The sequence below is a fragment of the Solanum pennellii genome, chromosome 3 (assembly GCF_001406875.1).
Source record: "Solanum pennellii chromosome 3, SPENNV200".
Taxonomy (NCBI): domain Eukaryota; kingdom Viridiplantae; phylum Streptophyta; class Magnoliopsida; order Solanales; family Solanaceae; genus Solanum; species Solanum pennellii.
This window is the reverse complement of record NC_028639.1, coordinates 18,758,692-18,784,444: the sequence shown is the minus strand read 5'-3', so window position 1 is coordinate 18,784,444 and position 25,753 is coordinate 18,758,692. Positions and strand designations below refer to the sequence as shown.

Genomic DNA, 25,753 nt, shown 5'->3' with positions numbered 1-25,753 from the left:
ATATACCATTTTTACAATATTAATACATATTTATATACGATTTGTACAATATAGATACATAGCATATACACTACATAACTATTTATACAATAACGATACATTACATATGCACTACATACCTATTTATACAATATCGATACATTTTATGTATATATAAATTTATTTATACATCACATATGCATATTCATACACCATTATACAATATTCATGCATACAACATTGACATATTACACCTACACTACTTAACGGTTAGTTATTAAAGAATAAAACGAGTTATTTAGCCACGTTGTAGCTAGTAAAACTAAAAGTAAACCGTGACTAAATAGAGAATTTGATCATGTTTCATCTTATTATTTTCGTGGCTATACTTTTCTGTAAACTAATAATTTTTTGGTACATATTTGAAATCATCCATTTTTAACACCTAACAATTTATTATTTCTTTATTTATGGCTATATATGATATATCAAATATAAAAAGAGAGAAAATTATGTTGTTAAACAAACTTATACTACTAATTACTTATCATAGTTATAGTTTACTATAATTACCGCTCGCGATTAACATTAAATATTAATTATGTGGGCTGACTTCGAGTTTGTATAATTAACCATGTTTGTATAATTCACAACATTTGTATAATTCACATTTAACAATTCTTCATTTGATTTGTAGTTGTATATGATAGTTTGTATTTGTATATGACGACGATTTCCTTTGATTTTCCAGTTTTGTCATCATATACATTCAATCTTTTTGTGTATAACTTTTTAAAGTTTGTATAAACGCGTAGTTTTCAAATTTTGTGTAATATAATTTATATAATGTAATTTGTATAATATATTTTGTAGTTTTGTCTAAAATTCATATGTTTATGTTTATATTACTTAATTATACAAAAACACACCAATTATATAGACATACCTGCGAATTATGCAAATGAGATTTGAATTTTTATACAAATTATTGCCCTCTCTAACTCGCTTCTCTCCTCCTTCTCCCAGTCTCGGTCGCTTCTCTCCTCCCTCTCCCAATCTCGCTCTCCAAAATATACAAATACATATGTATAATATATAATTATCTAACCAATATAAATATACAATTCACCTCTCTCCCACTCAGTCCTCTCTCGCTCGCCTCTCTCCTCCCTCTCTCAATCTTGCTCGCCACTCATTGCTCGATAACATGTAGTTACGAATCGTAATTAACAAACTATAGCTATAGAGCGTAATTAGACCATCTTTGAGTGACTATATGCGAAGATTCCTCTAAAAGATATTTTAACAAAATATCTTATGAGTCAACTTTGGCTACATATCAATCACGTTCTTTATGGACTGAGATGGATTAAACCTAATTGAAGTGAACTGAGCTAACAAATGACCCACTTAAACTTGAACAAATTAGGTGTTTGGATATGATTTTGATATCTCTAGACACTATGTATACACTTATAAGTAGAGGCGACAATAAAATAGATCGGGTTAAATTTAGACGAGTTATAATGAGTTAGGACATTAATCGGATCAAGATCCAATTCAATCTAAATTTGCTTCAGTCAAAACGACTTTGGTTAAAATGGTGTTAGGTAATAAGTTATATTACGAGTGAATGACCCAAACCAACTTAGCTTAATTATTTTATTTGTTATTTTAAACTATTTTTTTTTGAATTTGGTAACATAGTTTTTTTTAGTACGTACTGAAATTATTTTTTTCATCACTATGACTATATGCAATATATTAAGTTGATTTTTTTGAAAAAATATTTTGACAAGATTTTTCATGAGTCAATTCGGATACTATATCAATCCAGTTTTTAGTGGGTTGAAATGAGATGAGTTGAACTAAATTGAACTAATCAATCAATAACCCGCCCAAACTTAAACAAATTCGACCGATTGGAATTTGATTTTGTCACCAATTACTTACTTATATTTTATTATTAAATATATTATAATTATATTATGTAATAAAATACAATATAAAATACAACCCCAAAATAAGGTTCAAAGAAAAGGGAAAAACAAAAACAAACGGCGAACGATAAGAGTAAACACCAGAATAGGCATTTCTTTGTTAATGGCCAATCTGTTGTTTCACCGATCTCCATTCTTCAGTGCTCTCTATTTTTGTTCATTCTTTACTGAGGTAATCGCACTCATTGAATTCAGTATTTGCTTATCTTTTTGTTACTGAAAATATTGTTATGAACTTGATATTAACCATTTATAACTTCTTGTTGAATTCGGTAATTGGGGAGGTGGTGTCTGGATTCTTGATCGGAGAACGGGCTTGTTTTTTGAATTTGTGAACTAATCTTTTTGTAAATTGATGGCGTTTGGGAGTTAATAATATTTTAATCTGAAATTAGATCTCTCTGGGTATTTGAAATGATTCTTTTGTGATTCCATTTGACCAGTGAAGAGATTTTGGGGTTTACAGAAAGTTATAATATGCATTTTGGCCAGGTCTCTGCGTTGCATTTATTAAAATTAAAGAAGAAACTGTGTTGATTTAATAAATTATTTTCTTTACTGTAAGGATTATAGATGTGAATTAAGTTATGCTGGTTGATTTATCAGACAAGTTAGAAGTTGTAAAGCTTGGTTAGAGAGAGTGAAAACTCGCACATGATGTCTTTTGACGGAGCTGAAAGGCCATGGAAATGTGGGAAAGGGGGTACTGTGAATTTACAGAAAGTGACTTCCATTGTTCGGGACATTGGGGAACCTTGTCTTCACCAGTCATCAATAAAGGTAATGGCTTTTAAGATGTGTTATGCTCAATTATGGTGTTTTGAAGGATGTCATAGTTTGTATCTCTGAACTCTAGTGCTAGCCTGATCAGTTCTCCTAATTAGTTTTGCAAGGAAATTATGTGATCCTTTTGTGTTTTGGGTATTGAGTGTTTCGTATTTGAAGTCTCTCACTGAACTGGTTTCTTTCACTATTCTTCCTTTACTCTATTTGTTACTTTACTTTGTCAATTTGTAAAATAGTTGGATTCTAGAAAATTTGGATGTGTATGGTTGCATATGTTGATTTTTTATCCGTGAAAAATTATTTAATCTTCAGATAAAAACATAATGAGATGAAGAAGATGTTAAGGGGCCGTTTGGCAGGACTTATTGCCAGTTATTATGCACAGTATATAACTAAACATTCACAATACAATGTTTGGTTGTCTCTTTCTTACCTGCAATAAATATGGCATAAATAATACACTGCTTGATACGGTTTCCCCCTTTTTTCACACAAATATATCTGCATATATTATGTTAGAATCTATATAATTTTATGCAAGATAGATCGTGGAATAAGAATGTGGGTATTATTTATATACATGGATTAAACAATTGAGATGTCAAGGGTACCTTTTGCTTTATATCTTTTGTTTCCTCTAAAACATTTTTTTATTTTGTTTAAAAAGTAAATACATTTATATGCACAACAAACTATACATCCAATAAGGAAAACTCCCTAATTTACGATCCCTAGGAAATCTTAATACTCTAGCTAGTTGGTTAATTACCTAAACTTACACTTTGTTGGTGAGGGTCCGATTCCCTACTTTGTAAGCCTCTCCCGATTCCCCATTCGCCATTCCCCTCGCCCCTTTAAAAGGATAGAGGGTGCTAGGACAAAATTTCATCTTGCTCCTCATTAAGTTAAGCAAATAAGGTCTATCATCGTATGAACAGCCTTTTAATCTCAGGAACTTTATCCTCATCATAATATTGAATCAGAAGTTTTAGCTTTATTTGTGGAGTGTGTTTGAATCGAAAGAGGCATACCTCTTATCCATATGATATCACACCTCTGCTTGGAGCCCGTCATAGTCTGCTCTTGATTTTTTTATCAACTGGCAGAGATTTATCATTTAGACACTAAAAGGATTTAGTTGGAGAAGCCACCAACCTTCAAGTGCTAATATAGAAGTTGTAAATACCCATAAATTTGTTATCAGCAGGAGAATTTCCTGAATTTGGCAGTTCAGCCATGGTGCAACACTAATTTGTTTGGTTGCTATCAAAAAAGAAAAAAAAGAAGTAGTTGGCCATCATTATAGGGCCCTTTGAGTATATCTGAATAAAGCTTGTCTCTAGTGGTTCACCCATTTAATGTAATGACGCAGCATTTTGAAGAATTCAAGAGACACTTTTGCATGAGTCTTCTACTTGAATCGAACAATTCATGTTTATTTCTTGCTTGCTAATGATATTAAGAGTGCTAATATTAGTTGTTGAGAAAATATTACTCTCTCTATCCCAATTTATATGACACTCTTTCCTTTTCAGTCAATCTAAAAAAGAATGACACATTTCTTATTTCATAAATATTTGATGATGCTATGGACATTTTACCCATGTTGGGTCCCACTCATTTGGCAAAAAATCCAGATGTGTACTTTTCTTTTTAAAAATTCATTTATTTGAAGGATAGTTTGGATTATTGCAAAGTCTTCCCATATTTCTTGAACTCTGTGTCCAGTCAAATTACATTACATAAATTGGAATATAGGGAGTATGATTTATTTAGGGAAAGTATCATGGAATTCAATATTTATTCATAGGTCTGCTAATTTTTTCCTTTTTTTGATTAATAAAACATATGGATTTTTGCTTCGTACACTCGACTTCTGCATTGTTGACTTTTTCTTTGTGCTTTTTACGGTAAACTCAATATTCATGCTGGGAATATTTTCCTTGTGTTTTTGATGATATAGATGAGCAAAATGCTTAAGCCTGACAGGTGGCAGACAATCTTTGAGAAGGATGGGAAGGTACATGGTTTTAGAAAAGTGCTGAAATTGATCATATTAGGGGTAAGGCTTCTATTGTTGTAAGTTACTTTTTTTTGTTAAAGCCCTGCTTAATTTTGCTTGTGGGAGAGGTGGATTAGTCGAGGCTCTCGTATTGGGAACATATAACACCATTATCCAAAAAAGAGAAGACAACGAAGACACTCTCAGAGAGAGTGAAGAACAAATGCTATTAAGAATAAGAGGTTTAGACCGAAAGAAATAGCTAGAATAGTGAGAGATTTTAATATCAAATCAATTTCGTTAAGTTTCATTATTATTAAAGAACAATATACCAAGTTTAACCCCACGAGGTAGTGTATAAGGCTACCTACCTCAGAAGGTAAAGAGGTTGTTTCCAATACCTTCAGCTCAAGGAAAAACATTTCAAAAAAGAAAAAAATGGGAGGGAAGAAATCATGGCAAAATACTAAAGTAAGCAGGATTAAATAATACGAATAGCAAGAAACTACAATAATTATACAAGGTAAGTGTCAAAAATACATCTAAATTATCTTATTTATTGAGTTTCATACCTAAACTATTTAGAGGGTGAATTTCATACCTAAACTACCGCTTATTAGTTGGAGAAACACACCTCTCTTTTATTACACTCTTGTCGATGGTGTGTGTACTACACTCTTTTATTTTAAAATAATTGACACACGACACTCCATATGGACAAAATATTCCATTTTGAAAAAACTTAATTAAATTATTAGTATTGGTTAAAATTAAAGATTAAAGTATGATAATCTAAAAAGAAGCAAATTAACTTTTTTAGGAATAAAATTTAAATATTTTCTTACCTCACTCCACCACCTTTGTAAAAGAAATTTTAAAAAGGGGGCGTGGGGGAGTGGGTTAAGAAAATTTTTTTAAATTTTATTTTTTAAAAATAGTATTTTTTGGCGATAGTGATATTTTAATCTTTAACTTTAAACTAATACTAATAGTTTATTTAATTTTTCTCAAGGTAATGTTTTGTCCATGTGGAATGCCATGTGACAAGGTTTTTCTGAATAAAAGAGAGTGTATTACAGTCACCAGTGAGGTGTGTTTCTCAAACTAATGAGTAATAGTTTATATATGAAACTCACACTTCCAGTAGTTTAGGTATGAAACTCAGAAAAAGGGGATAGTTTAGGTGTGTTTTTGACACTTCACTCATAATACAACAACTAATAGTATGAAAGGATAAGTGGGATAATACTCAATTAGTTACCTACTTACCTTCTACCCTTATCCGTGTCTTCCATAACCTTTCATCCCTTTATCTAAGGTCATGTCCTTGGTAAGTTGCAACTGTGTCTTGACTCTTGTCTAATCATTTCTCCCCAAAACATCTTTTGCCTACCTTTACCTCTCACAAACCATCAATAGCCAATCTCACATCTTTGCATTGGGGCATCCGTGCATGTTCTCTTCACATGTTTGAACCATCTCAGTCACACTTCTCGCATCTTGTCCTCTATTGAGGACACTCCCACCTTGCTTAGATGTTTTGGGCCTAACTCACATCCAAAAGCTAGCTCAAAGGAAAGAGGATTGCCCAAGCCTTTTAAGGAGTCCACCCGTCTCATTAACCATCAATGTGGGGCTTTTGTCATTCTTTAACACCCCACCGCACGCCCAATAAACATTGATGTGTGGACAATTTTGATTTTAGGGTCCCCAACATATGATGAAATGGGCCCTGCTCTGATACCATGTAAAAGATGGATCTTGGGCCTAACTCAACCTCAAAAGCTAGCTTATGAGGGGAGGATTGTCCAAGTCCATATAAGGAGATCAAATTCTAATCCCATTTTCTATGTGGGAGTTCTTAACACTCCCCGGCACGCCGACACCTTTTTAACTGTAGTGTGGACACTATAATATGGGGGGCTTACCATCGGTGAAGGGTGAACAAAGAATTGGGATGAGCTTGGCTCTAATATCATGTGAAATTCTTTAAAAATCATCATTTCTAATCTTATTCCTCTTAGTATTGCCATTCTTAGTATTGCCGATCATCAATCTCAACATCCTCATTTCTGCAACTTTCATTTTCAAAATGTGAGAGTTCTTAACTGACGAGTACTTCGCTCCATAAAATAAAGTCGACCTAACCACCACTCTATAGAATGTCTTTAAATTTTGGTGGTACTTCTCAATAAACTAGGCTTTGGATAAAAGCCTCCATTTCATCCATGATCCACCCTGCACCAATAAGATAAGTGATATTCTCGTCAATCTCCACAATCCTTGGATAATATTCCCAAGATACTTGAAACTTCCTTTCTTTTGGATGACCTAAGTATCAAGCCTCACTTCCGCTCCGACCTCATATGTTTGTTACTTAATGTGCAGTCCAAGTATTTTATTTTTGCCATGCTCAACCTGAGCCCTTTAGACTCTAGGGTTTGTCTCCAAACCTTTAGCTTTGTGTTAACGTAGCCGTGAGTCTCGTCAATTAGGCTTATGTCCTTGCAAATAGCATACACTAAGGGATCTCATCTTTGATTCGCTATGTCAATTCATCCATCATCAAGGCAAATAAAAAAGGGCTCAGAGTTGACCGTTGGTGCAATCTCATCGCCACTTGAAAATGCTTAGAGTCTATTCTTGCTGTCCTTAATCGGGTCTTGGGTCCATCATACATGTCCTTAATCGTCCTAGGTACACCGTTAGCCTTTAAGTACCTCTGAAGAACCTCCCTCTAGACTTTTGTCGTAAGCCTTTTCTAGGTCAATGAATGCCATGTGTCCCTCTTCCTCTTTCTATTCTAAACCAGCCTCCTTACAAGATGAATGACTTGTATAGTGACATAGTCAAAATCACGACATGAACCTGAATCGTTCCTTGTAAATAGACACGCTTATCTTCACCCCTCTCTCCCAAATTTTCATAGTGTGGCTCAACAACTTGATACCCCTATATTTATTGCAATTTTATGTCGCCCTTATTCTTGTACAATGGGATCATTGTAGTCGACCTCTATTCTTCAGGCATTTTTTGCCATCTTAAAAACAACATTAAACAACTATGTCAGCCAATCCATAACAACCTTAACTGTGCCCTTCCAAAAATTCCACCAGGATCGTGTCTGGACTCGTCTCTCTTCCCCTGTGCATCCTACAAATAGCACCCTCAACCTCCTCAGCTTCTTTACACTTATAATACCCAAAATCGTGATACCTGTTATAGTGCTCTAAATCTTCCGGTACAATGTCTCTGTCCCTCTCTTCATATAATTATTTATGGAATTATGTATCATCTCTGTCTAATGAGTGCTTTCTCTACTAACACTTTGTTGTCTGCGTCCTTCATGCACTTCACTTGGTCCAGGTCTCGAGCCCTCGTCTCTCTCACCTTGGCTAGCTTGCACCAGCGTTTTGGACGACGAAAGAAGAAAAAAGGTGACAAGGGCCTGCCTCACCACGAGGTGGCGCTCGCCTTTGAATAAGGCGCCAATTAATACAAAAAATTAAAAAATTGAATTGCATATATAAATATCCAAAATCTTAATGACAATAACATATATTAGCAAATATTTCAATTCAATCCAATGTCCCTCTTTTTGTTAGCATCCGACGCCATTAAATTCACTATTTATGGACAAATAAATACTATATTAATAATTAGTATAAAGCTGAATTTAGTAGGGTGAAGCAGAAGCTAGTTGGAGTCCTATGTAAACTTGATATTGAAAAGGCATATGACCATGTCAACTGGTCAATCCTTCTAAAAATTCTGAGAGACATGGGTTTTGGGAACAAATGGACAAACTGGATCAAAACTCGTATATCTACCGTGAAATTCTCTCTTATCATCAATGGTAGTCCAGAAGGTTTCTTCCAATCACAAAGAGGTCTAAGGCAAGGTGATCGGTTATCACCCTTCCTATTCATCTTAGCAATGGAAGGCCTCAATTCTATGATAGAAGAGCAAGTGAGAATGGGTGGATAAAAGGCTTCCCTGCAATTGCTAACAGGGGAAATACTATGGAAATCGAACATCTGTTTTATGCAGATGATTCCTTGGTTTTCTGTGAAGCTGAAGTAATGCAAATCAGGCATTTGAGGGCCATCCTAACCATTTTCGAGGGCATCTCAGGTTTACATGTTAACTGGCATACGAGTTGCTTGTACCATGTTAACCAAGTTACCGATATGCAGATATTGCTGAGAACCTAGGATGCCAAATGCATTCCTTACCAACTAAATATCTTGGAATGCCTCTTGGTGCAAAAAATAAAGGAGTGGAAGTATGGAGTGCAGTGTTGGAAAGAAGTGAGAGAAAGCTGACAAGATGGAAGAGGCAATACCTATCCATGGGAGGCAGATTAACTCTCATAAAGTCAGTAATGGATGGCCTCCCAACTTACATGATGAGCCTATTGCCAATCCCAGGAAACATAGAGAAGAAAATCAACAAACTAAGGAGAGTCTTCTTGTGGCAGGGGAACAAAGAGAAGCTTGGGTACAACCTAGTCAAATGGGAGGAGGTGACCCTCAACAAAATACAAGGGGGTATGGGGATAAAAAATTTGAAAGTACAGAATGTTCGTTTGTTGACAAAGCGGCTTTGGATGTTCTGCATTGAACATTTGGCATTATGGAGAAGATTCATCTCAAGTAAATATGATCTTCAAAATAATTGGATCACTGATGAAGTGACAGGTGTTGTTGGGTGCTCTGTTTGGAAAACTATCAGAAGACTATGGCCTTCTTTCGCCTCTAATATATCATTCAAAATTGGAGATGGGGTTAAAACTGATTTTTGGAATGAGATTTGGATAGGGGATAGGGACTTGAAAACCTTATTCCCGGATCTATTTATTTTAAGTCTACAACAGATGGCTACAGTGGCACAGTCCTCAAGGATGGGGCCTGATTTTCAGAAGGGCTCTAAATGACGGGGAGATTAGTAGAGTAGCAGGGCTGTTGCAGGTGCTGAACTCATTCCCAGGTGTCACAGAAGGATCTGACAGTCCAATATGGAAGCTGCACAACAAAGGGAGTTTCACAGTGAAATCCTATACAGATTTGCTCAAGGTGTTATATGTGTGAGAAAGAGGCAGAAATTAACAGCCACTTATTCCTCCATTGCAAAACAGCTGTAAATCTGTGCCACCTGTTCTTATGTATACTTGGAGTTAGCTGGGTACTGCCAAAAACTTCTTTAGACTTGCTGAAACACTAGGAAGGAATGAGCAAAAGAAGCAGATCAAAAGAGGACTGGTGGATATATATTCCAGCTTGCATCTGGTGAACACTTTGGACGGAAAGGAATGAAAGATCCCATGACGGGCAAGCTAGCAGCATTCAGAAGATCAAGATGAAGAGTCTGAGTTTGCTGTATTTTTGGTGTAAACAGGATATGGTGGGGGAGGTAGTAAGTATAGTGGACTTCATAGGACAATTGTAAAGTTCTTTTTTGTGTTTTTGGTTATCAAGATGCCCAATGGGGTTGTAAATCCCACCTCATCTGTTGTTACTTGATGAGTTTGTTTTTTGGTGATAATTATAGAAGATTTTTTTAAAAAAATATAGGCTGTGAGCAGCAGAGCACTACAATATAACAAAAGAACAAAGCACTCAGTTCAGTCTACCACTAAAAACAGAGGATAGTCGTACTGCTGAAAAACAGAGAATAAGAAGAAAAGAAGATAAGAACTAGATGAGAAGAAGAGATTCGCATAAGTCTCCAGGGGTCGTACCTGAGCAGTAGTCATGTAAGTCGTACCTGAGCAGCAGTGTCGCGATTCGCGAAGGTCGCGTAAGTCTCCCGGGGTCGCGACTTGCGAAATCTGAGAAGTGGAGCAGCAGTGCGACGCTTAACCTGAGGCGAGTTTCAAAAATACCCAAAAAAACCGTAATTTTGGCTTTTAATTTTTAAATCATACTAAAAAAAACAAAACAAAAAGGCAACGCCTATTGCGACTCCACGCCACATCGCCATTCGCCTTTTGGTTGCCATGGTACGCCTTTCAGAGGTCGCCTCGCCTCGCTAGAAATAGGCGGCGAGGCCTCACCGCCTCCCTTTGTCGCCAAAGGAGAAAGGCGCTCTCTTTTAATAACAATTGGTTTGTACAACTTCTTATTCCCGCCTTTGTCCTCTAGTTCTACGTGTAGGCGTTCAAAAGTTGTTTTTGCCATCGTTACAACGATTCTTGCCTTCTCTATCTTATACTTTTGTCAATTCTTTTGCTTTTCCTACTTGTCCTTACTCTCAATCAACTTCACATACACACCTTCTTTGCTTCCACTTTACCTTGGACGTCCCCATTCCACCACCAATCCCCTCGACACCCCCGAGGATGAACTCATGTGACCCTCACCACCTTTCTTGTCACTTACCTAATGTAATTAACTGTCCTATTCCACATACTATTGAAGTCTTCCTAAAAAATCGTACATAACCTAGGTAGACGATGTTCTGAATAAGTTAGAACTCGTAAAGTACTAGTCAAGCTGTGTGAAAACTAGTCCAACACCACGGTCATAAAAAAAAGAAAATGAAACTCTTAAAGTACTAGAAGTCCATTTGAAAATACAAGAGTAGGTTAAACCCTTAAAAGATTATCTCTAAACGGGTGAAAATCATTTCCCTCGTTCAACTTTGCTTTTGAAAATTAAATACTTCCCCGACTTTGAATAATTCACATCCTTTCCTCTTATCTCAATTGAACATTTTAAATATCTATGTTACCATCTAAATTATCAACATTTTGTGCTTTTTATACTTGTTAAATATTATGGCACTTTCCTCTTTTTTAATCTATGGCTTACCTATAACACTGATAAGTCTTATTTATGGGGTAAAACATGAAAAATAGTTTTTGAGGATATAAGATGTTTGGATAACAAAATAATTGAGCAATAGAAGATTTAGAGGGTGTTTGGATTGGCTTAAAAGTTGGTTAAATCTACTTTTAAGTCAGTTTTTGACTTCTGAAAGTGTTTGGCAAATATAAAAAATAATTTAAATAAGTCAAAAATTATTTAAAATAAGTTGGAAAGTGTTTGGTAAGGTAACAAAAGACTTAAAAATAAGTTTAAAATGACTTAAAATAAGTCAAAAACCAAAAGTAGGGCTCCCCCTACTTTTAATTTTTTTGACTTAGAAGTCATTTTAGTTTGACTTTTTATTTTTGACTTAAAAGTTGTTTTTTAAGCCAATCCAAACGGGCTCTTAATTAGAACAATATGTTCGTATCTATATATATTTTTTATAATGATAACCAAAACTCAATTTTGTTTACACAATTGAGAATGAGAGAGAATAATTTCTTTATAACAAATTCTTAATGATGTCTATTATACTTTAAACGAATTTCAAATGACAATTCAACTAAAAATGTTACATTAATGGATGACAAAACTCTAAAATATTAATATGCATAAAAAAATAGTTATATTTATAATTATTTTTGTTGTGTGAGAAAAGGAGATGTATGGGTGCTCCAGAGCAAAGGTGTGCGAGGTTGACTATGGATGGTTCCAGGAGAGGTAGAGGTAGGATGAAAAAGTATTAGGCATAGGTAATTAATAGAACATGGTGTTGTTTTAGTTTACCAATGACATGACCTTAGATAGGAGATTGTGGAGGGACACCAATTATTACTCGTTTTCTGGCAGTTTCTTGTTCTTCGATGACTATTATTACTCGATTTTTTTCTTGCATTATAGTATTTTGTTGTAGTTACATTTTTTTCCAGAATGCTTTGACATACTCTCTATAATATTTTGCCATGACTTCTTCACTCTTGTTAACTCTTTTTCCCGACATGGTATGACTTTTCTTGATTCAAGAGTTTACTGAAAACAATCTCTTTACCTCCCGCATTAGGGGTAAGGTCTTTGTGTAATTTACCTCCCCAGACCCCAATTGTGGAATTACATGGGGTATATTGTTGTTATATTTCATTCACTTAATAATAAAATAACAACATAGAAAAAAAGTGGCCGAACATGATTTTTCTGGTGTGATGAGGGATGGGAGTGAATGGGGTTTAGTGATGAAGAAGATATAATTATTAGAGAATTTTAATAATTAATTAGAACTAATTAATGTAAAATATAGTTGATAAAAGAAAATTTATGAATAAAGAAAGAAAACAAAAAGGATTTTAAAAATTACAAATTCTTACAAGACGCTAGCATAGTGCTGACTTGGCGGCGAGTGTAATACACCACATACTGTGAGAGTGTTGTTACACATCTCAGGTTGGTATTGAATACACTTTTAAGTAGTGAAGGTGTGGAATAGATCACCATGATAGTTCAAGCGTGTATTTGACTTTTCGTGACAAGTTCAGAAGGAAATCTATGCCTTTCTCCTTTATAATAGGATATAACTTAAATTATATTCAAAGGAGATAGGTGAAAAATTGAAGATTACCACAACAACTTACCCATTGAAATCCACAAGTGGGGTATGGGGAGGGTAAAGTGTAGGTCGACCCTATCATTACTTCGTGGAGGTAGAGAGACTATTTTCGAAAGACCCTTGACTCGAGTGTAGCAAATCCAAGTACAAAGTAGAAGAAAACAATGTAGAAAGTATAGCAACTAATATGAAAAAAATTAAATATTACATATAATATAAAATATATATGGCATAGGTAATTAGTTCAAAATTTACTGAAATGTGAAATAACAAATAAGATTGAAAATAACAAGGGAAAAATAGAGAACAAATAAGTGTAGATGACTAATTTGTGCTTAACTAGAATATGTATAATACTTATCCACTTAGAAAGTCACTTTTGGCTTCAACCATGTTTTCCATAAATTTATGCAACAATACCATGCTGCAGTTTGAATTTTTCCTCTAAAAAGAAATAAGATGTGGAAGATATTACCAAAAGAAATATTAGATTATTCCAACCGAAAAGTTCAACACATGGAATATTGCTGCAAAGTAGATAAGTTTGAAACAAAACATTTTAGGTACCAGAGAAACTGGAGGTGGCAATGTCAGTTGTAAAGAGGGAGCAACAGATGAATCCATGTAATGTATATCTGGGATAACATGTAAATAGACACTCAAACTTGGCCTGGAAAGCAAGCACTCCCACTTTGAGTATGCATATCTAGAGAACTCAACTTGTTTATTGCGTGTCAGTTGGAAACTCCAACTAACAAAGTGATCATCTCGATACATATGGAATTTATGTGCCACGTCGGCGTCGGGTGTCCACAAGACATAGTGAGGGCATGATGGGAGTGTTTAGTTGCAAGTTGATACGAAGTTGAGGTGTCTAGATGTGCATTCTCAAAATTAGAGTGCTTATTTGCCAGTTGAGGCCCAACTTTAAGTGTCTGCGTATGTATTAGTCTATGGACTATTGTTGTTGTCTTTCAAAGTGGCAATGTGAAGCATTCAGAGAAACAACATCAAGACTTGTTTCCCTCAGCATTCCTACCTCTAAAAGTAAGCGAATATAAAAAAAAAAAGCTCATCTTAACTTTGTCAGAACATTACTATTCTCTTAAAACGTTCCCGGGGGGTGAAAGTTGGGGCGAGGAGACATACAGGGATGATAAATCCAACACTTTGTTTTATAAATGTTGAGTTGTCAACCGGAGGATGGCATTGTGTTGGAGGCATGGGAGTAACAACCTAGAGATCCAGATCCGAATCCCAACTACAACGGGTCTGAGCAAATCTGTTCCAGTCCTTGGAAAATATGTTTATGCACTGAACATGCTGCATGGTTGATTAGTCGAGGTTCGAACAAATTGATCTAGACACCAACATGATATATATGTGTAATGTTCCATCACAAATTTGAGACATGAAAGTTCCATTCAAATATCCCTTTCTTGAGGATAACGTTTCCCGGTTCTCCCGTGAAGTGGGAAATAAAGTCGAGAGCTTTTCAAAGAAATGATGTAAATGGATGTCCACAGACTCCTAGTCAGGGCTCTAAGGTGAATGGTATGGTTTGCTTACCCTAAGCTTCGTATGTCATCACACGTAATTCCCTCCTTTTTTTCCTCGCTCGAAAGTCCACAATAAAGGAAGTACAAATAGAATAGTGAGTGCAATTCAGGGACAAACCTATTAAGAAAAGAAGAAAAGAGATTGAACATGAACTTCTTTTTTCCTTTTTTCCGAAAAATGTTTTCAGAACATTGTTTAATTATATATTAGAATGATTTGTTAGTTTTTGAGGATCTTTATTTTCGACTCACAAAACTTCAACCTTTTTTCAAGTGAAATGCATGTTCCAAACACAATTTCTACTTTCAAAATACTGTTTTTCAACTTCAACTTCAAATACTACCTGTTTTCAAATATCACTCTATTCATGTCCAAATGCCTACTTGAACTCTCTGTTGATACTAAACAGGAGAGGCATAAACCATATCACCATCCTCCCAAAAAACATAGCTGAAATAGCCTCTTGGGAAGCTTTTGGAATACTTGGAGAAGTAGTGAGATGATGAAAGAATTTGACAGAGTACAACATACGTTGGCATTGAGTTTAACTTGCAAATCACACTTTTCTCAACTTCTGCTCCAAGGTTCTTTAACGTTGTTTCTTTAAAAGAGTTTAATTTGCTAAAAGAGAAGTATGTAATATTAAAATTTAATATGCGTGAAACTTCTGAGTTATGAGTGTATCTCCGCTATAACATTAATTTTTTTCTTGCATGGTAGGGTGTAGATCCAGCTATAAGACCAGAAGTTTGGGAATTTCTCTTGGGCTGTTATGCTTTGGGAAGCTCCGCTGAGTACCGAAAGCAGTTGAGGACTGCTAGAAGGTATTTGCTTTCCAGTTACTGCGACATTATATTGAAAATTTTCTACTCAATTTGGTCAATGTGAGGCAGCTTCATGTTTTCTGTCCTATTATCCATTTTGGTTAAACATCTTGATTAACAGTCTGGGTCTATGTTGAAGTCGCCTCTTCTGTTTCCCCCCCCCCCCCCTCCTTTTTTTTTCCGGTTTATTTGTTTTTTATTGTAAGCATGCAAGGAAATTGACAAGCAAATTTACTTTGATGAAATTGCCTATTTACTGATGCAGTTGGGAACTCTATATGCTGAAAATAATATGATTCTCTAGAAAGAGAATCAAGTTTTCGGGATTGCGTATATGCTCTAAAAATATACATCTATTATTAATTCTTTTGTGTTTCATTAATAATCCTACAAAGGTGTCTTCTTCCTTTTTAAGCTGCTCTTCTTTACCTTTCTTTCCTTATTGTTTACATAAGTGCCCAAGAGACTGCATCTTATGCCGTTTTCATCTCCTCCTAAATATCACCCTAGCGTCAAAGCTCCGATGGCTGACATAACTCGTTCGACTTTAAACCAATTCCACATCATGCACCATATAGCCTATATTCTCTCATGGTTTATGAATAATCAATTTGACTTGACACATATTTCTGCATCCTATGCTGTTTTCATCTCCTCCTAAAATATCACCCTAGCATCAAATCTCTGATGGCTGACATAACTCGTTTGACTTTAAACAAATTTAACATCATGCACCATATAGCCTATATTTTCTCGTGGTTTATGAATAATCAATTTGACTTGACACATATTTCAAATTATGCACCGTAGCCTATGTGCTGTGTCAGAACCTGACCTCAATTCAACAATTATCAAACTAAGATTTGATCAAACAGTAGAGTTTTTTGGGACAATTTTCTATTAATCAACTGAATTGAAGGAATTACAACTTAGAACAATGGACGATGAATCTAAAGTTTGGAACTTTCAATAGACGAGTCCTTAATCTGCAGAAGAAGAATGAGTGAGATTAGAAACGAAGAAGAAGAAAGAGATCTGAGAGAATACCAATTATCCGTTCAGCTTCTCTTTCCTCTGTAGAGTTGGTTAAATAAACGTGGCCTGTGCTGGTTTTGCACATTGATGACGTGGCTGCATCTTCACCCTCTAATCTCATTAATCTACGTCTAATTTGGGCAGTTGCTTCTACCCGGTAGTTATAACTACTTAGTGTAAGCCCAAGGTCATGGCAATTCCCTCCCCTGCAAAGCAGCCTTGTCCTCAAGGATTAATAACAAAATCAGGAAACATGGCCTTAATGAAATGATAATCCTCCCATGTAGCATCTTCATGAGGTAGATTTGACCACTGTATGAGCAATTTCACATTGGCTCTATTGTTCAGCATGACTATCTGCCGCTGAAGAATAGCCACTGGTCTAACCAAAAAGCTGACAATCCTCCCAGTAACTGGTAGAATGGATTGAACCACCTCTTGAGTCCCTTCTTCTTTTTGAGAAAAGATACATGGAACACTGGATGTACTTAGAAGTAGGGTGAAGATCTAACTTATAGGCTACAGGTGCAACCCTTTCTAGAATCTTGTATAGGTCCATAGTATTTGGAGCTGAGCTTCACATTTCTTTGTAGAACAGTTGAGAACAAATGGTGAGGTTGAAGCTTGAGGTATACCATCTCACCAGGTTGAGACTCCCTTTCTCACCTATGTAGATCAGCATATTACTTCATTCTTTCTTGAGCTTTCAACAAATTTTCCTTAATAATTTGTTGCATATGTTGCTTCCTTATGATCAAATCTTCAGCAACAGGCACCACAGTATCCATCATTGGTCCCATAGATAGTTGAGGAGGTGAGTGCCCATACTGAGCTTCAAAAGGGGTGCATTGCAAGCTTGTGTGGTAGTAAATGTTGTACCACCACGGAGCTAGGTGCAACCACTGCTCCACTGATGAGGTCTGTGAATAGTCATGCACCTCAAGTAATTTTCTTTACACCGATTTACCTTCTCAGTTTGCCCATGTGTTTGAGGATGATAGGAAGAACTATATAGGAGTTGAGTGCCATTCAATTTGAAGAGAGCTTGCCAAAAGTTACTCAAAAATATCTTATCTCTATCAGAGATAATGGACTTAGGTGCACCATTAAGTGTGTGTACTCTCTTCCAGAATTTAGTTGCGACTTGTAGAGTTGTGAAAGGGTGGGATAGAGCTATTAAATGAGCACCTTTAGTTAGCCTATAAACCACTACAAAAATAACATCCTTGCTTGAGGATTTAGGCAAACCTTCAATACAATCCAAACTTATGTGTCTCCATGATTGATTAGGAATGGGCACGGGTTGATTGATTGTGGCATAGTAAAAGCAGAAAAGCTGTAATGCTCCCAGGCACAGCTCCCAAGGGGAACCTGTCCTAGGCTGTCTCGCTTACTTTGTTTGATCTTTTTCCGGCAACTTCTACCGAAACTAGCTTCTTTTTTACCATGGGGGACAAAATTATTTACTTTGCGGTGGAATTTTAAACATACGATCTCTTAGTATGGGTGACAGGGTGTGCTTTTTCATTTCCAGTGATAAGTCTTTTGAAATAAATGATATCAGTGAAGGTTCTTTTAGGTGGTTCTTGTTCAAGGAGTTCAGTAGTCGGTTTGCCAGTAAGATTAAGATCGACGAACTCATTTTAAGATGGGTATGCAGTGTTATGAGATTAGCTCCCAAAGGTGCTGGGGACCTTCATAGAAGATGAGGTAGGCTTAAGGAGGGGGATCTATTCAGAGTTTATCAGAACTTCAACTCTTATGGGAGATTTCTTCGAGTAGAAACATCTAGGGACCAAAGAAAATCAGCTATTATCATCCCGGAGATGGATTACAATGTTGGGTGGAGTGATTTAGCCGACAAAATTATAAGATCTCTGGGTGAGCCAGTTAACCCAGCTCTCCGGAAGTTTGTCACCCCAGGGAAATCTTTCACGGATGCTGCAAATATCCAGAAATGGCCGGTTATGAGCTCTGTCTCATTCTGAATTGGAGAATCGACAGGAATACTTGCAGTGTTGCTTAGTTGGAACCTTCATTGACCCTTTCAGCTCGAGTCCAAATCCAACAGTCATCCATCAGTGGTTCCTGAAAAGGTGGAAGATAACGACAGGGTTGCCCGTCTTACAGCTCACACATAATCAGATGATGTTCGAGTTTCCATTTAGGCAAGAAGCGGAGAGGATAATAATGGGGGAATGGTTTTGGAATGCGAGAAGATTATCACTTGAGTGGTGGGCTCCAGTTTCTGGTACAGATAACTCTAAAGAAGGTTAGTAGCAAATCAGAGGTGGATTAGGGCTTTTGGCATCCCGCTTCACACATGGTCGGAAAAGTCTCTGAAATTTATCGGGGATTGTTGTGGTGGTTATATTGGTGCAGATGAGGACACAAAGAAGAGAAATCATATTCTCTGAGCTCGGATTTGTATTCCAGCAATAGAACGAGAACCTCCACACAAAATTGATTTGAGAGTAGGCGGCAAAATTTATGAAATATCCATTATTGCCAATGCCTTCTCGAAAATCTCAGTTGCCAGTGATTCTGAGGAACAAGGTTTTAATCGACGGTCCAAACAAGTTTGTGTCTCGAAAACTGAGCAGTCTATCAATTCAAATTTAAAATCTGCTGATGCCCCTAGGGTTGGGCCCAAAAAGACAACCTTGGCGAACTTAAAGCAAAGGCCCAGTTGCAGCAGAAGACTTCTGACCAAACTTATGTTTTGAAGAATGAGCAGCCTATTGATCCAAATCTAAAATCAGCTGAGGACCCTAGGGTTGGGCCTAAAAGTTCTAAGGCAACTTTAGGCCAACTAAAAGCGAAGGCCCAGTTGCAGCAGAAGTCTTCGGACCATCTTTATTATTCAAGGAGGAAAAAGGGGAACTTGATCTGTTGAAAGGACTCTCAGGCACTAAGATCGAGGAAAACTTTTTCTTAGCCTGCCTTCAGTCAGCTCTTGATTTCTTTCCTTTCTGGGGGCCTTCTCCGGGAGATGGCCGGAGTTGATGCACTAGGGGAAAACAACATTTACTAAAATGTTGGATTCAAATCATATGAGATCACTAAATGCCATTTAGGAGCAGAAACATGGTATGAGTGGTTTGAACGCAGCAGGAAATTAATGAGGAGAGTTACAGTCGGTCACAAAAATCTAAAATGGTTGGTATCAGTTTTTATTGAAGCTTCAAAAACACAGGGGAAAGAGGTCAGAAGATGGAAGACAAGGGACCATTTTTCAGAGCTCTTTTGTACTCTCAAGTACAATGAAAATGGAAGATACATTAGCTTCATTGCACTTCAAGGACAGAAAAAGTCCATAATTATTACACCGAATGCTATCACAAAGGAAGATGGAGCAATATTGCCCACAAAATAGCAAAATTCATATATACAACAAAGGAGGCAGAACAACCCCAAACAGCAGCAACAAGCAAGATAACAAGATCCTTCAAAGAGGTCTGTAACACAAACAGATGGGCAACAGAGGCATCAAAGAAGGCGCATTTACAGACAACAAGAGCTACATAAGCATTACAGGAGACAGCACTGTCGGAAAAGGATTTCTTGGAGCAGATGCCTGGTGGGAAGATTTCAAATCTCGTCACAGGAAACCGAAACCCCAATCCTAAATGAAGTTAAAAGATGGGCACGCAACACATGGAAGGTAGCTGGCAGTCCCAATGTTTTTGCCATGAATGATGGAATGTTCCTTTTCGAGCTCCCTTCCAAGAAAATTGCGGAACACGTACTTAATGCAACTTGGAGCTGGAAGAAGATGAACTTGTCACTCGAATGGTGGAATCCAACCACAGAATGCATGCCAGAAGAAATCACCAGAGATTGGGTGTGGATAAGAATTCTAGGGCTACCACTGTGTCTGTGGTCACAGAACATCCTCGAACAGATCGGAGAGCAGTGCGGTGGCTACATCAAGACAGAGGAGGGAACGTCTCTGTAAACCATTTGCATTGTGCAAGAATCAAGGTGAAAGGAGACGGGAAGTTGATTCCGCCAGAGATAGAGGTGGCCGGTGGAGGCATGGTGTTCACAATCCCGATATGGGTGGAAGCTCCAGTCACTTTCAGAGTAGAGAAGGAGAAGACAGAGGTCGGGGCCTCTAAACCAGTGGGTAATCAGAAGCAGAGACCTATTTTGATGAAAGACTCTACATTTGGCGAGACTAGTCACGTGGGTGCAGCAGGAAGTAAGGAAAATTCAAATAAAAGGGTACATGGAGGTTTAATGAAGGGGAAAGGGCCATTATGGGCTGTTGCAGGCAGCGTAAAAGAAAATTTTGGCCTAAACTTAAGCCTAAATAATTTTACAATCCAGGAGACAATTAAAATAACGTAGAAGGAGGATATAACGATGGAAACATAAATTCAAGCCAATATCTCTCATCTTAACACTGCAAGTGCAGAGATGGAGATTTTGAAGGGGAGAAAGAAATTTCGAATGATCAAACCAACAATCCAGCAGACAAGTCAGTAACAACAGGCTCGAAAGAGGGCGATGAAGGAAATAGTGGACTTCTATGAGAACTTGTACGCGGAGAGGTGGAGACCCCAATTAGAAATGGTGAACTGCCCCAAAATTAATGCAGAGAATAGGTCCATGCTAGAGGCTCCTTTTGAACCACAAGAGATCCTAGAAAGCATTAAGGCATGTGCTGGGGATAAAGCTCCTAGCCCAGATGGTTATCCAATGGAATTTTTCAAGCAATGTTGGGATGTCATCAACTCAAATCTGGTTGGAGCTATTCAAAACTTTCATGAGAAATGTATTTTTTGAGAAGAGCTTGAATGCAACATTTGTAGTCTTGATCCCAAAGAAGGTAGATGCTGAGGAACTAAAAGACTTCAGGCCCATTAGTCTTATCGGGGGAGTATACAAGATCATTGCAAAGCTTCTAGCAGAGAGACTCAAGAGTGTGATACATAGCCTGGTTGATAGACATCAGATGGCTTTTATCAAGGGCAGACAAATTATGGATGTCGTTTTGATAGCTAATGAATGCATAGAGACCAGACAAAGGAGCAATAAGCCAGGAATTGTATGCAAGCTGGACATACAAAAAGCTTATGACTTCTTAAATTGGGACTTTCTTATACAGATGTTGGAAAGTATGGGTTTTGGGGCCAGGTGGATAAGATGGATAAAACATTGTATTGGCACTGTTAGGTTCTATATACTTGTGAATAGAGTATACTGGCTTTTTCCCTTCCAAGCGAGGCCTGAGACAGGGGATCCTCTTTCCCATTTTTATTCATCTTAGCCATGGAAGGAATGAGCAACCTCATCAATACAGCAAGAGGAAAAGGGTGGATCAAGGGGCTCCAAGCAGGAGAACTTTCTAGATTGGAGGTAACTCTTCTACAATGTGCAGATGACATATTGGTATTTTGTGGAACTGAGACAAAACAAATACTAGTTTTGAGGGTTATTTTTGTCATTTTTGAAGCTGTCTCTGGCCTCCACATTAACTCGGGGGAAAAGCTTCATCTATCCTGATTCCTATCATTAGTGTGCTTAATACAGAAGTTTTGACCAGAACACTAGGAGGCAAGGTTGGGGAGCTCCAACTACTTACCTAGGTATGCCTTTGGGAGCTAAAAGCAAGTTCAAAGGCATATGGAATGGGGTATTGGAGAAATGTGAAAAGAGACTCACTAGCTGGAAGAGTAAGTACTTGTCCTTGGGAGGAAGATTGACTTTAATTAACAGTGTGATGGATACATTACCCTCTTATATGATGTCAGTCTTCCCTATGCCTGCTAGTGTATCTAATAACATTGATGCTCTTAGAAGAAATTTCTTGTGGCAACGCAATGAAGATAAGAAGTTTCATCTTGTTAAATGGAAAGAACTGATGGTGAGTAAAAACACAGGAGGCCTAGGCATAAGAAATCTGAGGAAACAAAACCAGAGCCTAATGATGTGGTTGTGGAAGTTTGCAAATGAAGATAACATGCTCTGGAAAGAGGTCATCATAGCAAAATATGGCATGGAAGATAAGTGGATGACTAAAATGATAAGTACTCCATATAAATGCACTGTGTGGAGGGGAGGTTAGATGACGTCGGGCGTGGCATGACCGCATGGTCCTTGGGCAACACATAGGGTCGACCAACGTCGATCGTCGCATGCCATCATCACCCTTGGACAACACACAAGATCGTACTACGTCGGGCATGGCATGCCATCATCTCCCAAAGGCAGCACACACGGTCGAACGGTGTCGGGCATGACATGCCATCATCGCCCTTGGACAATACACACGGTTTGACGACATCGGGAGTGGCATGCCATCATCGCCCTTAGACTCGGGCGTGGCATGCCATCATCTCCCTTGGACTGCACATATGGTCGAACGACATCGGGCGTGGCATGACCGCATGTCCCTTGGGTAGCACACACGGTTGGACGACGTCGGACGTGGCATGCCGTCATCGCCCTTTGATAGCATACACGGTCAGACGACGTCGGGTGTAGAAATTTATAGCTAGTGCTATATCAAAGAACCAAGGTAGAAGTGGGAGATGGGTCAAAAACATCCTTCTGGGAGGATAAGTGGAATGGGTCTGTCCCTATGAAACAGTTGCATCCTGAATTGTTCACTTTATGCCAACATCAACAAGCCACTGTGGCTACAATGTGGACTGGACAAGGATGAAATTTGTTCTTAAGGAAGAACCTTCAGGATTGGGAGATTGACAAAGTGGAAGAAATTCAGTTGGCTCTAGATTCAGTAGACTCTTTCAGCAACCTCATTGAAAAGGAATTATTAGTTGGCAGAATGATACCAAAGGTCAATTCTCAGTAAGTTCAGTGTATAAGGAACTCAACAAGAATGCTGGACAGGAGATGGAATGACCATGGAAGATCATCTGGAAACCAAAAGTACCTTACAGAGTAAACTGCTTCATGTGGCTATTAACAAAAGTAGCAGTTTTGACTCATGAAAATCTATAGAAAAGAGGCTATCAGTTGGCTTCGAGATGTACTTTATGTGGAGAACATGCTGAGACAATTAACCATCTTTTTTTGCATTGTACATGGACTGAATAATTATGGGGAATTTCATCTGTCTAAAGGGGATAAGATGGGTGAAACCAGGGAGCATTAAAGGTATCCTGAGTAGCTGGAATGGAGATGGCAATGCTTCTGACAAAGAGAAGAGATAGAAACTTGTCCCGACATGTATTTGGTGGACAATCTGGAAATAGAGAAACAACAGGAGTTTTGAAAATTGGCAGAATAGCTAGAATAGCTTATAGAAGATCAAGATCAAGATGGAATGCTTAGCTCTTTTCTATTTTTGGTGTGAACAAGATATATTAACTAGGACAAAAGATATCTTTGATGTGCTAGTTATAGGTAGCAGTTTAGACTAAGACTATTTTATTCTGTAAGTTGTAAAACTTTTGAAGGGGAACTACACTTTTGTTGTTGTATACCTGTGGATATATAGACTAAAGTTACCAGTTTCAAAAAAAAGGGGGGAACTTGCATCTCAATAAAAAGAAGGATATATTAAAGGAGTGGAAGGCTATTAGGCCAGCCCAAGCCCAATCTACAGTGGCAGAGACACAAAAGCTTTCTAAACAACAGTCGAATGCTAAGTTGTCTCAAAAGCCATTGTTGGCTTCCCAAACGCACACTGATTCCCTTGAGGAGTGCGAGGGAGATGCAAACGACAAAGCCGAATGCTTGCGACCTCTATCTCTTCTCTCTCTGATTTCTCTATTGGGTGTTCTCAAGATTCAGGTTTCTCTTCCACAATTAGTAGTGACACTTTGTCACTACCCTGGTCCGGTGACAACTTGGAGGAACATGTTATTTCACACCCGACAGTTATCAAAACCTCTCATTGGACCAAGATAGTGATGACCAAAGCCTGTAAAGCCTTTGGGGTCAATTCAGTGGGGTTTGAGCACGAAATCTTCGATATGATACTGTGAATGGAACAAAAGAGGAAGTTACAGTTGCAGAAATCAAAGGGGAAAGAGCAACAGAAGAAAATATCAAAGGAAAAGGGTGAGATTGTGGCCAAGAAGTTGCAGTGCACAATTAATTATGAGAATGGAGAAGGGTCAAGCAGAGGCAGGTTCCACAAGGCTTTCTCGGAATGAAAGCAAAAATTATCAGTTGAAATATAAGGGGGCTTAATGATATAAGCAAAAGAAACACCATCAAGCTACTTGTTAAAAAATGGAAACATGATATCTTGTGTTAACATGAAACAAAAACAAAGTGTTGTTCTGTGGCAATTGCAAGGCATATTTGGGGATCAAGATAGGTCGAATGGGTTGGATTGAAAGCAAGTGGTACGAGGGGTGGCATTATTATTTTGTGGGACAAAAGACGGTGGAAATGCTTAGACTCTTACCAAGGGCAACATACTCTTTCGGCCATGTGGGAGGGTTTTCAGGTGGAATCGGATTCTGTTTCTCTAGGGTATATGGACCTCACTCAACTCCAGAAAGGTGTGACCTATGGGATGAGTTGGCTGCTATCGGAGGCATTTGGGATGGATGTTGAGCCATAGGTGGTGAATTTAATGTATGTAGATATGAACATGAGAGGCACAATTGTATAAGGAGATCCTAGGACATGAAGGACTTCTCTATATTTATTCAAGACATGGGTCTTATTGATCTCCCCTTACATGGTGCAACTTATACATGAACAAGGGGAGAGGAATTTCTACAGGCTTCCAGAATTGATAGGTTCTTAATTTCCACTTAATGGAATGAATTCTTTGGAGTTCTGAAGCAGGTGGCCCTACCAAGAGTTGTCTCCGACCACAGTCCCTTAGCCCTATAGTGTGGTGATTGGACTAGCCTATAGAGTGGTGATTGGACTTCTGATCCTTCCTACTTCAAATTCGAGAACATGTGGTTGCAACATGAAGGTTTCCATGATATGGTCGAAAAATAGTGGCAATGTTATATAGTAAATGGCTCTCCAGACTTTATACTCTCCCAGAAATTAAAATTTTTGAAGAAATACCTTGTTACCTGGAACAAGGAGGTCTTTGGTAATCTAAATTCTAGAATCAGTAAAACCATAGATGATCTTCTGCTAACAGAACAAAAAGCAGCAAAAAACTGAAGGGAGAGTCCGGTCTCAAGTCGAAAAGAACAAAATTTTAC

General features: G+C 37.6%; 1 protein-coding gene across 1 annotated transcript in view; it reads left to right on the top strand.

The window, feature by feature from the left end:
• The first annotated feature begins 1,993 nt into the window (after nt 1-1,993).
• The window catches only part of LOC107014979 (small G protein signaling modulator 1-like), a 49,812-nt gene continuing 26,052 nt past the window's right edge, over nt 1,994-25,753 (top strand). The window contains exons 1-4 of the mRNA XM_015215119.2: nt 1,994-2,151; nt 2,586-2,759; nt 4,729-4,827; nt 15,460-15,563. Coding sequence (XP_015070605.1) covers nt 2,634-2,759; nt 4,729-4,827; nt 15,460-15,563 — 329 coding nt within the window. The 5' untranslated portion in view covers nt 1,994-2,151; nt 2,586-2,633. The remainder of the gene's footprint in view (nt 2,152-2,585; nt 2,760-4,728; nt 4,828-15,459; nt 15,564-25,753) is intronic.